General features: G+C 45.2%; 1 protein-coding gene across 15 annotated transcripts in view; it reads left to right on the top strand.

Annotated features, from left to right (window-relative positions):
* sema6cb (semaphorin 6Cb) overlaps positions 1-13089 on the top strand; it is a 250140-nt gene that overhangs the window by 217118 nt on the left and 19933 nt on the right. For all 15 annotated transcript variants that reach the window (XM_086217684.1, XM_086217688.1, XM_086217687.1 and 12 more), the window contains 2 exons: positions 10612-10670; positions 11963-12013. In XM_086217684.1, the coding sequence (XP_086073810.1) occupies positions 10612-10670; positions 11963-12013 (110 nt within the window). The remainder of the gene's footprint in view (positions 1-10611; positions 10671-11962; positions 12014-13089) is intronic.

Here is a 13089-nt window from a genome sequence, read left to right on the forward strand (position 1 = left end):
TTACACAATAAAAGCCATTAGAAGACGTATGAAAGTTCAACAGGGAATAAAGGGAGGCAAACAACTGAGTCAGGGGTACAAAAGCAGCGTTCTTGTTCAAAATATAACATAATTAGCCTTGATTTGGCCCTCAGCTAATCTGCCTGGAAACAAATATTATGTTTACACTCTGAGCCCAAAGTTGTACCTCAGGTTTAGCCACTCCAGCATCATCAGGGCCAGTAAAGTGCCGTCAGTTCTTGGCCTCCAACACGTCGAATACCAAACACTTGGGTATCTTCTGGAATGAACACCAAAGTCAGATTTTACCAAGTAGTTTTGCTGCAGGGAGAACAAAATCCTGCAATTCCATTCTGTTTGTACTTTAGAGACTTTAGTTCTCGCTTTTTTTTTTTTTTCATCCATAATTTTGGGACCTGTCTTCTTTTACCTTTTTTCCCTCCACGTTTGCTTTCAGCTGCTGCTCTCTGTCCCACTCACAGTCTTGTCTTAAAATGAAAAGTGGCGTCGGGCTGCATGCGGTAGGGCTGCATGCGGTTGAACCACGAAGCAGTGTGCTGCTCTCTCTGGCAATGTGGGGAAGAAAGATTGATGGATGGATGGAGAGATGGATGGATGATCAGGCAGGCAGATGGATGCTATAAACAGTTGAGGAGCGGAGCGAGGTGGAGGTGTAGAGGCTGTTCAAGCTACTCTTTCCTCCTCCTATGTGCTGACTGACAGTCAAGGCCTTCACGTGTCCCTGTGTGCTTGATCGACTCCCTGCCCCTAAATCACCTCGCTGGCTGTTTTTTCTCTTTTACCACTATGTACATAAACTGTGTGTGTGGAGTTTTCTCTAGGCTGACATCCCTCGACACCTCCCTTGCCCCTCAAACACACACCTCTACCACTCTTGCCTGGCTTCAGTAGATTATTTTGATGGCTGGAAATGTGCCTGAGTAGAATTACTGCAGATCTCCTGCTTGGCCGGCCAAGCACACTCCTCTTTTCCTGCTCTCACACAGACACACATTCATGCTGTGCGTCCTCACTGATTCGAGATTGTTTACTACTTGAAATCTCCTGCCTTCATCATTCATTCTTTTTGTTTTCAGCAATCAGAGTTCAATTCTTGTGGCTCATTCAGACTTTCTTCTTTGAATTCATATTCGGTCGTTTGTCTTGTAAGTTCTTGAGGTGGTACTTCGCTCACAACAGTTGGTTGTTTTTTTTTCTTTCTGAGCTTTGACATGCTCACTAATAGGTGTGCTTCCAGCTCAGGATGGTACTTCCCCGTCTTTGTGACTCAAGAGTGCAGAAAGATCCAGCCACGCATGTTTAGCTCGAAGCTAACGGCGTCCCATCAGAGTGACTGACACAGAATCGTGTTTGACTCCTTACTTTGTGAAGAGTTGCGGTCCGGAGTGCTGCACCTCTTAAGGGTTTCTTTAACGAACCCATCTAACAATCGGACTACCTTGTTGGAGTAAAGATTAGATAAAGATTTCATTGAGGAAAAGCAATCATCTTTTTTTTTAATATTAAAAAAGAGACAATCAATTATTAATGGTTAATTTTTCCATTGATCAATTCAGGGAAATGTCTTGCCCCTAATTATGACCTGGCTTTGACTGCTTAATGGGGGATGCAGCGTCATAAATGCAGTAAGAGGAAATTACTGCACCCCACCAAGAAATACTGCATGACACTGAAGATTACTACAACTTGACGTCCTTCTCCTACATAAACAGTCGTAGCGCATTGATCAGTGAGCGTCCTTGGTCCCGGTTTGTTGCTGTTTCACCTCATTCCTGGGCTTTCTTCTGAGCTAAGCTAACCAGACATGTCATAGTTCGGCAGTGGTACTTTGCATGATTAATCTAGAGGGGTGAGGTGGTTAATTTGATTCTCCCTATTGAGCTGGAATCTTGTGAAGAGAGAGGTCATGTAATTATTTTAAAACAAGCAGGATGTCAAGTAGTAAAACCGTTTAATATGCAAAAGGATTCATTGGCTAGAAAGTTTTATGGTATGAATCTTAATTTATTCCTCCTGGAGGAAGATGAGATCGCCATTAAAGATGCTCTGATTTCAAGGGAGGGAAAATAATGAGAATTTGTTGATGAAAATGTTAGTAAAGCTTCAGTTATATACTTCTGTTCTTAAAAACAAAACAATGAAGTGCCTCACACATGTGAAAAGCGTAAATGAGAAGGTAGAATAAATCACAATATAAAGTAGAGCAGAGTGAGAGGCCGACCAAAACATAGTACAGTCATGGATATCCATCCAAAAAAAATCCAAAGGATTACCTTATAAGATGCATTTAGAAGGCAATTAGGAGAAATGAGGAGAGAGAGGGAGAATCAACAGTTTGTGTTGGCAGTTGTAAAATGATAGATTTTAATATCAGGATGGTTGAGATGTGGACAGAAGAAGGAGAAGGACATCAAAAATGCAGCTAAAGCTGTGATAAGGCAAGGCAGCGCTGGTCTGTTTGGTCCTGTAACAACCCGGTAGGACCTGCACCTGCACCGGTGGCGTTAGGGTCCCTGGAGCGCCACCGGAGCCACACACAAGCCCCAGGACTCTGCGTTCCATTCTGAGCAGAAACCCGACGCAGCGTTCTCATTCTTTCAGTCCCTAACCAGAGCTCCTGGCCACAAGTGTGTACAAGTTGAGAGTTCAACCCTCAGATCATGCTAAGGAAGTTAGCATTTCCTTGTTTCCCACGAGAGGGAGCTTAGCAGTTGTGAGCATTCAAGTTGTACTTCGTCTCCTGATACAGGTTTTAATCCGGGGCCCTTTTTGTCATGTTTTCGGTTCTGGTGTCAGATGTAACAGAATCTGTCCAATAGTAAGCGAGAAGGACATGAACAGCAGCCGTGAGGCGGCTGCTCGGAGCGCCGGTCCTCGTCGAACCGCTCGGTTCCTGCCATACTTCGGTGTTTGGTGCACCAGGACCAGCGCTTTTGTCCAGGAAGAAGCGCTTTTGTGGAGAATTTTCTTTTAATTGTCTGGCAGTTGTCATCCCGGATAAAATGGTCGCTGCTTACAGTGTTTCCATCCATGTTTGGTAGCATATTAGACACGTGGGATCATTTCCATCATGCAATCAGACTCTCAGAGTAACAATCTGACCCTGTCAGCAAAGAAAAACAAGGACTCTTTACTTGAACTGTTTCTTGTTGGCTTGTGATGGCGCCCCAGCTCGATATTGGACCGATTCCAATAACTGTTGTCCCCATTAATCATTCAGCCCCCAAAACATGGGGAAAGTGCCCAGGAATTATCCTTCAAGGGTGTAATTAAGATTAAGGTTATATAAGATTTGAGGTTAGGAGTTAGTGGCTGTCACTGGAAGGTCCTCACAAGTATATCAAGAGCTGTTGGTGATGGAGAGGAAGCGTAGATGTGGCTTCACGCTGGCGAGCTGCTCGCTGAGGTTTGATTTATGAGCCAACGTTTAGCGTGCAGGACGGAGACAAACTGGAAACCAATGGACCAGAACCAAAATATCCCGTCCAGATTCAACACTCAGCCCCCTGCCAGAGACAAAAGAACAAATGAAACCAGAGGAGGGTTCGAAGGAAAAGCCTGAGGATGAGTTTGTAGGAATACCAGTACAAAGTGAGTGAGAGACAAGGAACTGTAAGAGCAAATAGAGGAAGATAGATAAAAAGAAAAAGGGACAAGGGGTGGAGAGTGAATTTTCTCAGTCTGGTTCCAAAGTCCAGAACATCTGTTTTTCATTTAAGATTTTTTCTCTTTTCATGAAATGGACTGCTCAGCCGGCCTCTGTGGCTCGAACGTAACATCATATTTTAAAGCTGTGTCAGTGATAGCTTTATATGTGGATATATCACTGAAAGGGGGAGAAAGAAGGAGGGCGATAAAGGGAAGGAGGTGGAGGGAGAGCAGGATGGAAGATGGAAAAGAGCCTGCCCGGAGTTAGAGGCGAAGCAGCTGAAAAGTCACCCACCTCCTGGGACCTACTCCTCTTCCTCAGCCTCCTCTCTCGCATCACTCTTTTCATAGACTATCTGTCCCTTCCCAGTTCTTTCTCTTCCAGAGGAGGCATGAATTTTAATGACAGATTTGTGGCTGATCCAGAGGATAGAAGGGGGAGGTTCACACTCCTCTCTCTCCTTTTGTCTCTTTGTCTGCCACATTGATGTAGAAGCCACTTTCCCATCAACTTATTTATATGAAGATTCGCGAGACAAAAACTCCCCTTTGTGTTTTGTTTTGGGGTTGTTGGTTGTTGTTTTTTTGCCTTTTTCAAAGAGTGAATGTGTTAAACAGGAGATATCACCTTTCCAATAAGCTCTCATACAGTCAACATGAAACGAGTCGGAGGGATCAGCTGCTTCCACTGCCGGCTCCCTCCAGGTACGCACAAGAGCACGGTTGGTAGTTCCCCTCTGTTTTTCTGTAGCCTGGTTTTCATCAGCGTATTTTGAAGGCGCATTAAAAAGGTAGATTATAAAAGACGGGAAAAAATCCCTCGAGTCCTCAGGAGGTTAAAAGTCTTGAATAAGCTCTCACGTAGCGGTTCTTTAACTAAACGCGTTTACGCCACATTCGCCGTCTTTGTCTTCGTCTCCCAACGGCAGCAACATGTCCAGCACGAGCCGGTAGGAACACGTGCTCAACTTGTCCGGCTGACGTGAATTCAAGACCTCCCTCCATTTTCTCCTCAGCACACATCTCTCCTCTTCTGTCGCCGCCACAGTCATGCGTAACGTCGTCCACACCGCCATCTTCTGGGAACAAATCCTCGTATATTCACCTCAGAGGAGTTGATGGAAACGCATGCACATTTCCTTTTTTGTTGCATTTCCACGGGTCACATTAAATTTGAGAACTCAAAGGAAGCGCAACTTGCACCGTGCATTGAACGCATCAGTCGTTTTAGAAGGAAAACAGTTGTGAAATATGGAAACTGCTTGGTGCGTCCTCCTTCTGTGTGTTTTACAGCCGCACATTGGAGCCTGTCATCGCTCATTTTCTGACAAAAGTACACTTTGCATAGCCTCATTTATTCTCCAAAGCAGTCGATGGAGTTGCATCTCATTCGCATTTTCTCTTTTTTCTTTTCTGAGACATTTCCAAAGTTTGCTTCCAGTGTTCTTGGCAGTGAGAAGGACACAAGGCAGTTGTGGAACTCGCAGCTTAATCCCGTCTCAGGCTGTTTTCATTCATGTGTCATCTATCATGCATGCGATACAATCGCTGTCACATTTGCCAAATAAAAGCGTCCAAGGACCGGGTTGATATAGAGACCCTGGAAAGTTGTGTGATGCAGGTTCAAACACGGAGGACGACAACATGGCTGACGTCAGAATTATGATAACCGATCCCAGTCCTGAAGACGCACACATCTAAAAAACAGATCATGAGCATAACTCTGTTTTATGGATCATTTTCTCTTTGTCAAGACAAACACAAGTTGTAGCCAAGCACTGTAAATCAAATAATCCACCAGGGAAATGAATGACAAACCAGTGCGGTGGATAAAAGCCCGGCCACCATCTTGCATTTAGTGTCAAAAGAAAACATGTTGCCCCAGCGTTTTAGAGGCCAAAACGAAAATGTTTTACAACACTGATCAACAGCTCAACAATTCCAGTCTGAATACGACTCCAGAAGTGTTGGATAACCGCTACTGTGCTTTGCGAATGCTTCACCCTCTGAAAGCCTCCATCAGTGGCAAAGCCTGCGTAGAAGAGTTTCATCATTTCTGTTTACAAGGTTGACTTGCTCCTTGTAAATATCACCACATAATAGCTGTTTGATTAGTCCAACAGCAGCAGCGGCAGAGCAGTGTCGCTGATGTTCCAATGCTAAACACCGCAGCAAAACAGAAAAACACACAACGCACACACAAAAACTGGCCGACCTGCTGGACGTCTCACTCTGCTGCTGCTGAGACCTTCAACGCGCACAGCACCTACGGATGGGACTCCTCGACTATCGCCTTGTTACCAACAGAGGCAGCTACAGGACGTGAACCCAGGCTGAGAGGATTTATGGCAAAAACAGACAGATGTTCATATCTGACAGCCAGCACTTCCATGTGTTTGGAAAGCCAAGCAGGACAAAAAGAAAAGAGAGAATTACGGCCCGACGGTGGCGTTCAGCTGTTTATTCGTGCGTAGAACGCCAGAGGAAGTCAATTATGGAGAAGAGTGCTGAAAAGTCTTGGATGCTCTTTCAAACCTAAAAGTGACCTGTCATCCCGCTGGTTAAGTAAACGCTTCGGTTCAGTTCAAACACGCACACACACACACACACGCAGGCGCGCTCCCTCCTGAATGTGCTGCCTTTGCTGTGCAGAAAGATGTATGCGCAGTTTGGCATAGGAAGGCTGTCTTCACGTTCACCGGCTGAAGGCAGAAAGTTTCTTTGAGTTCACCTTCAGTCTGCCTCCAACACGTGTAGGATGATTTGTGACATCACGGTGCAGCCAGTGGCCGCCTGATTTACTATAACCTCAAAAAATATAACTTAGAAACTTACAGCTGTCGGACCACAGACACAGAAATTTGGGGATTTTTATGTCACAGCGACCGGTGATGTGGCAGTTTAACAACCGACTTTCAACGCGTTTTCATGCCGACAGTAAAAGTGTCCTTCCCCCCCCCCCCCCCCCCGCCAGTGATGATCCTGGATCAGTCGCCTGTAAATCGCTGAAATGAAGGCCTTTAAAATCAAAGAGGAATGCTTTATTAATCTCACTGTTATCATTCATTATTATCGGGGTTCATCTCAGTCTTGAAAAACATGGACGCCTCATTGAATTTGTAATTCCAGGCCTGTAAGAGTGTTTGAAGTGTCAATAAAGTTAGAGAAGGCCTCAATATTTGCTTCACCAAGAACTACGTTTGTGCTTCAGTTAAGATTGACGGAGAAAAATCTCTTTTGGTTGACACTGAGTCACGTTAGCGCATCTTTCTGTGGTGTCAGACTGCGCAGCGTGTCGTTGATGTATGTGCTCAGGGAAGGACACTTCTACTGAAACTCCCTGATCGCATCCACACAGTTACACCTTCTCTCCTGGCTCCCCCCCAGCAGTTGTGGTTAAAGGTCCCACTCGAGGGCCCCTCAGCCGTGGTAACGAGGGAGGGCGGAGTGCTAGTTCCTCACGTCCCCTCCTCACATTTATCCTGCCGGTCCAGGAGTCTCTGGCCTTTTAGCCTCTACTGATTACAGTTTTGTCGCTTGTTTTGGGGGTTGAATCTTTTATTGGAAATCATTAGTGGTGCAGTGGCCTGTCGCCTGACAGCCAGAAGGTTCTGGGTGCCCCAGGTCTTCTTTTTATGGGGTTTTTCACGTTCCTCCTGTGTCTGCGTGGGCTCCCTCCAGGTGCTCCGGCTCCCCCTCACTCAAAAACATGTCTGTCCTCTCCACCGCTCTGCAGAGGACAAATGTTGGCTCTCTGCTGTAAAGGTTCTTCCTGATGGTGAGAAGACGCTGTTGCTCTGAGCCCTCGTTGTTCTCTTCCATGTTTTCTTCCCGCCTGAGCTCGTCTCTCAGAGGTAGTTTTGCCTCTTTATCCCTCCAAGTATTGAATCAACTGGTGGCAGGCGGGTGGAGCAGGGCGAGCCTTGTACCTGCTACACTGGGCCAGCCGTGAGGCCTCTGAGCAGGCGACTCATCATCCTCTCACTGTTTGTATTAACATTATTTTCCCCTGCATGTAAATTGATGATTTAACTACAGGGTCCTTGATACACACGGATGCCATTTGTGTATTTTGATGTCTAATGGAAAATAGAAACTCCCCTTCAGTGAGGCATTCATTTGTTTCTTACACAGTTGAGTGCGGTTTGGATGTTTTCATACGTCTGGAAGATTGCTCATGTGCGCGGATTAAAGAACAGACCGGTGCAGCAGCTTCAGTTGATTTTAATGAAGCCATACCTGCCCTGGTCTATTTCAGCCGTTAGAGGGAATTACGGTTTGTACCTGCGTTCTTTGAACTCATCACAGCCTTTTAGACGCGCAGCTCTGATGATGGATCTCAAATAAACTTAATTTTGTCGGAATAGGTCGCACGCCACACAGCCTAAATATAGACGTAAGAAAACAAAGCCTCTCTCTGTGATTCATACCAAAGAAAGCAAAGTGTAGATGTGATCCGACCATTTATGGAGTGTTTGTTGTGTTGTGTTACGCACACAAATTGCTCTCAAGCTGTAAAAATACATCCTGCAAAGGTTTTTCTTCTTTGTGTTTTTGAACGTCTGCTCTCCCCCAGACTATTTAACTCTCCACATGAATACGGAACATCAGCCTGACATTCTTTGATTTGATAATCACCTCCTGTCTAACACCGACTCCCTCCTCCCTCAGGAAACGGAAAAAGCAACTTACTACAAGAGAGACGGGTTTTTAGCGAGCAACAGAGGGTGTAATTTAAGGTATCTGTGCAGCACGTAGCTCCCTCACAGCAGGTTTTACAAACACACACATCTCTGAACTTAAAGATGACAGTGGAATTGCTGCTTCAACTCACTGAAGGAAACGGGGTGATTAATTCTTCGAGCTGATTGTTTTTCTTCCAGCTGAGTTCAGCCTTATGCTCTTTCACTGTTCGCTGGCTTCTGCCTCTGATTTATACCTCTATTCTCTCCTCACAGACACTGAACAATGTGTTTGTGGATTAGATGATGAACTGTATTTTAGCCCTGGCGCAAAGTGCAGTGCAGGTGTCATTTTCTCAGCTGCGTCTTTTGGACCGAGCAGTTATTAAGCACAAAGCGAACGTGATGCTGTGAACGAACAACGCCGCCGCCGCAGAGCTAGCGTTGCACTGCTGGTTTCAGCATGACGACGCTTAATGTTCACAACCTTGGTGTCTTTTAAGAGACAGGCTTTTACTCCGATGCTTTGAAATTCACAAGTGTAGCATGTATTGATGTATTTTATGCCATAGAACAAAACCTTAGCATGTATGAAGCTAATGTGGCCTGCAGACATTCAACCGAAAACCCACTGACTTTGAGACCAGGGAACCAAACCCTCATCAAAGCTAGCTTGTTTCGGGGGTTTCAGAATTCGTTCCTGTGACGCTCACGTATTCAGACAGTCAGCGGTGCCCACACTGGCGGCAGGGCAACACCTTGCATCCAAATGTTTTTCCATTTCTCAATTTTGAATGGCTTGGAAACAACCAGCAGGCACCTGAGCAGGGCGCCTTGGATCAGTCGCTTTGGTGTCCCCCCCATTAGAAGCATTTAGCAAACATTTATTTACAAGGTCACATATTTGCTGCAAGTTTACTGTATCAGGGTTGTGCGTGTGTGTGTGTGTGCGTGTGTGTGTGCGTGTGTGTGTGTGTGTGCGTGCGTGTGTGTGTGTGTGTGTGTGTGTTTGATTGCTAATTCTAGATGGATGCTGGTAGTCTGGGTTTGCATGTAATCGGTGTGAGATGTTTGTGTTACATAAGGAACTAATTGGTTTGTTATAGAGTGTGTGTGTGTTTTGTGCCATACTTGAGAGTCACACCAGGCTTTTGTAGTATATGTGTCTATTTTATGTGGTTCTTCACGCCGTGTGGGAGGGCTGCTGGCATCGATTCAAAGCTCCGCTCAGATTGAAGGTCTTCCGCTCAGCCGAGCACCGGCTCGGTCTCATTACTTGAGCGGCGAAGGGATGCATCGGGCCGAGCTGTGATTTCTGGTTGACTCCACGGTGAATGGTGATGCGCCTGTTGGAGGAAGAATCGCGAATCAGTCGACGGCACATTTTCATCTGAGCAGCAGAAAATCAATCATGTTCAGATTGCGTTTTTGTTAGTTTGGAGGAGGGGTTCAAAAGGTGAATTTGGAGGATTAGGACTGTAGAAACAAGAATGGCAGAAATTGTGCAGGTGAAACTTTTTTTGATTATAAGTTTTGTTCTCTATTTGCTTAAGTGACTCTGTTGTCATTTTGATTAGACTGAATATCTCTATGGAATTTATGAATTATACATTTTCAGACACCATGTTCTTTGTGTAAGGCAGACTTTGCTTTATCTCCTTAAACCTGACATCTCCGCTCTCTTCAATTCAGTTTAAGAAACACTTTTGAAAATGTCACTTTCACTCAAAGTTCATTTGAGGTTCAGTGTATTTTTCTTATTCTTGCAGAAAGCTTTTCAAAATAAATAGTATTTTTGGCCAGATATTTTCCATGCCATTAGCGATGTGAGGAGTTGTATAGCAGAAATGTTTCCACCCAAATATCAATGGGAAATGACAGGTTTTAGTGTCAGCCGCTTTGAATCAACACACACTCCTGCAGACTATTTCTCACTGACATCCAACAACAATCGTACTGTGGGACATTTATTGAAGTACCCATTTCACCAGCAGTAGTCTCTAAAATACAGTGCAGCCAAAGAATAGGGAGCGAGGGGCACAGATGTCTGAAAATGGAGGAAATCACAAACTGAAGTTCAAGTCCAGCCGTCGCTGGTGTCCCATCGGCAGATTCCAGACACACTGACCTCAGAACAGTCCTCATCCATCCACCCATCGCAGCCAGGAAGCTCTGCCAGGAATGGGACGTGAGGGGAAACGGATTCATGCAAATTCACTGACGGGGTCTTTGTTTTGTGTCTTTATTTGTCTCTTTTCAGGGGCGGCTTTGAGCAGGATGTGGAGAACGGCTACCATCAGCACCCCAACACCTGCCACGGTGAGACGGAGGCGGCGCTCTCTCTCTGAGATTCACATGAGCAGTTGATGAGTCCTAAAACTAGAAACACCTCCAAGTGGATGGGCTGTTTGATCAGGTTTTTCATTAAATGGCTGAAATGTCAAGCTTTAGACAAGGCGTTTTGTTCGATAGCATGAGATGCGTCACTTAATGCCGCACGCTTGAATTTTGAAGCTTTCATAAGACTCAAACAAGGCGCCTGCTCATCAGGGACTAAACGACACTTTAGAGGTCATCGAGGACATCAACACGCCAGATTTCCTCCCAGCGCCACACAGACTGTCACATGAAACGCCTCTTTGTCCCCACTAGAGCAGTCGCTGTGGAGATCAAAAACATTTATCACAAAAGAGAAAGACACCAAAGTATGCTAAATGTGCGTCTTTCTCTGAGCGAACATGTTATTTCATCAGGATGACTTCAGCAGAGCTGTCGCAGGAGTAAGTGCTCTTAAATACCTCGTGCTTTTGTTTCAGAAGAAGAAGCATGAGTGGAGGTGACAACGAAGTCATGTGGTCATAGGCTAACGTTAGCTTCGGACCCCCGACCATTGCGTTCACGCTTCAAATATTATCAGAGTGGTGTTCATTCGTGAGGAAGATCTCACAGAAAAAAAAGAGAACCTGTGAATCTCATAAACTTTTCTTGGCCGCAGAGCTGATTTTTGACACGAATCAATGGAAAATCTCTTTTTTCATTTATTTATTTTTAGTGGAGGAAAACGAAAGTGAGCGCCGGGTTCTTGCTGTGCTCATCAGACGCAAACCAAAATATGTTGAGTTCTACCTCAAACCCATCGCCAGGTTTGCTAAAAGGTTGTTTCTGCTCAATCCTGCAAACAGAAAAACCGAGGTGATTCAAACAGAGTTAGGTATTATTGACTAGTATCAGATCTTGATGGCGGAGTGACTGCAGGCACAAGTGAGCGCAGATCTGACTAATTAAAACAGTGCATTAAAATGCATTTATTTCAACAAGGGCAGCGATTCAATTGGTGCTGAAGGAGCTTGAAGAGTAGTTTGTCCGCCCCCGTTCTCAATCCCCGCTGGAAATACTGTTCTCAATCTTTCCATGTTAATTAAGCATTTGCTCATTGATGTGTTTTTATATGTAAGACAAAGTGGGTTGTTTATAGCTCTTTTGCGTGTGTCTGGAATGTGATCAGAACAGGACAAACTCAATGATTCTCATCTCCCATTAGAATTGAAAGTCTGTAGCCTAGAAACCACAAATCTTAACGGATACTTCTGCTCTGTTCCTCTCATCCCCAGATGTCTTGGCGACCACTCGCAAGCAGAACATGGGACTAGACTCAGCGTATGGTCAGTAGACATACTTCTATATTTTCATTTAACTGCCACCGCCGGGGATCATTGAAAATCTGTCAGACTGAGCCTCATGAGCAGCTTCATACAAGCAGGAAGCTTGTGCCGTTTTCTGACTCTAAAGGCTGCTGGTTTGCGCTCATCAACAGCTGTTACTCACATTCAATTAAGGGAGTTGTGTTGTTGTTTTTTGGGGGGTTCCTCATGACCTTTCATAGTTTGGCCAAGTGCTCCGTGCAGGAGATGAGCATCTCTCAAGTGCATGGTGAGGTGTACCCCACGTCTTCTTCATCCAGCCGCATGTTCAGTAACCCACCAACACTTTGATCTGAGCTGAAAACAAATAAACTTCTGTGGTCGGGTTATTGGCCAACCTTTGGCACACATCTGTCCGGCCGCCCACAGAAAGAGCCGGCCTCGACTTGCTAGTAGCGTTTCTGTCGATCCCCCGCTTGTTTGAAATGGACAATTTCTTTTTAAATCGAATCTATCCTGTTGCTAAACCAACCAAAGTCAGTGAGCAGATAATTGAGCTCTGACTCTGAGGAGGTTATGTGACACATTCCATGATCAGGACTGCTCAGTCTGCTCTTCATGAGTATGTGCTGGTGTAGTACTTCTAAGTTATGAACTTATTGAGCGGAGCTGTCCGAGGAAGCAACATGAATTTCAAACTGACAGTGAAGTTGTATCATTAAAAACAAAACACGTGCGGCTGTGGAGCAGGGCGTGTTCAGCCGAACCGACTCGCTCAGACGTGAACGAGCGTACGGCTGGATGGAGACGACGAGGACCAGATGGGACGATGTGCTCGACAGTTTGCAAAGGGACCTTTTCGGACAAATTTGCTGTGGCTGCCCATGCTAAGTGTTTGTGATTGAATTCTGGAGTGAAGAAGACGTTACACAGTGGTGAAAAAGATCTTTTGGGAGCTCAGCGCACCGATTCGTGAGAACTTAACTGTCTAAATTTGGCTTAAGTTTCACTTGAAATAGTAAATATAAAAGTTGGATCTGTGCTGGGGACGTCCCTACACATCTCTATCTCTATCCCTTCATCTAAAAGTAAACCTA

Source organism: Aulostomus chinensis, chromosome 11 (assembly GCF_037954235.1).
Source record: "Aulostomus chinensis isolate RoL2024-O1b breed Wild chromosome 11, RoL_Achi_v1.0, whole genome shotgun sequence".
Taxonomy (NCBI): Eukaryota; Metazoa; Chordata; class Actinopteri; order Syngnathiformes; family Aulostomidae; genus Aulostomus; species Aulostomus chinensis.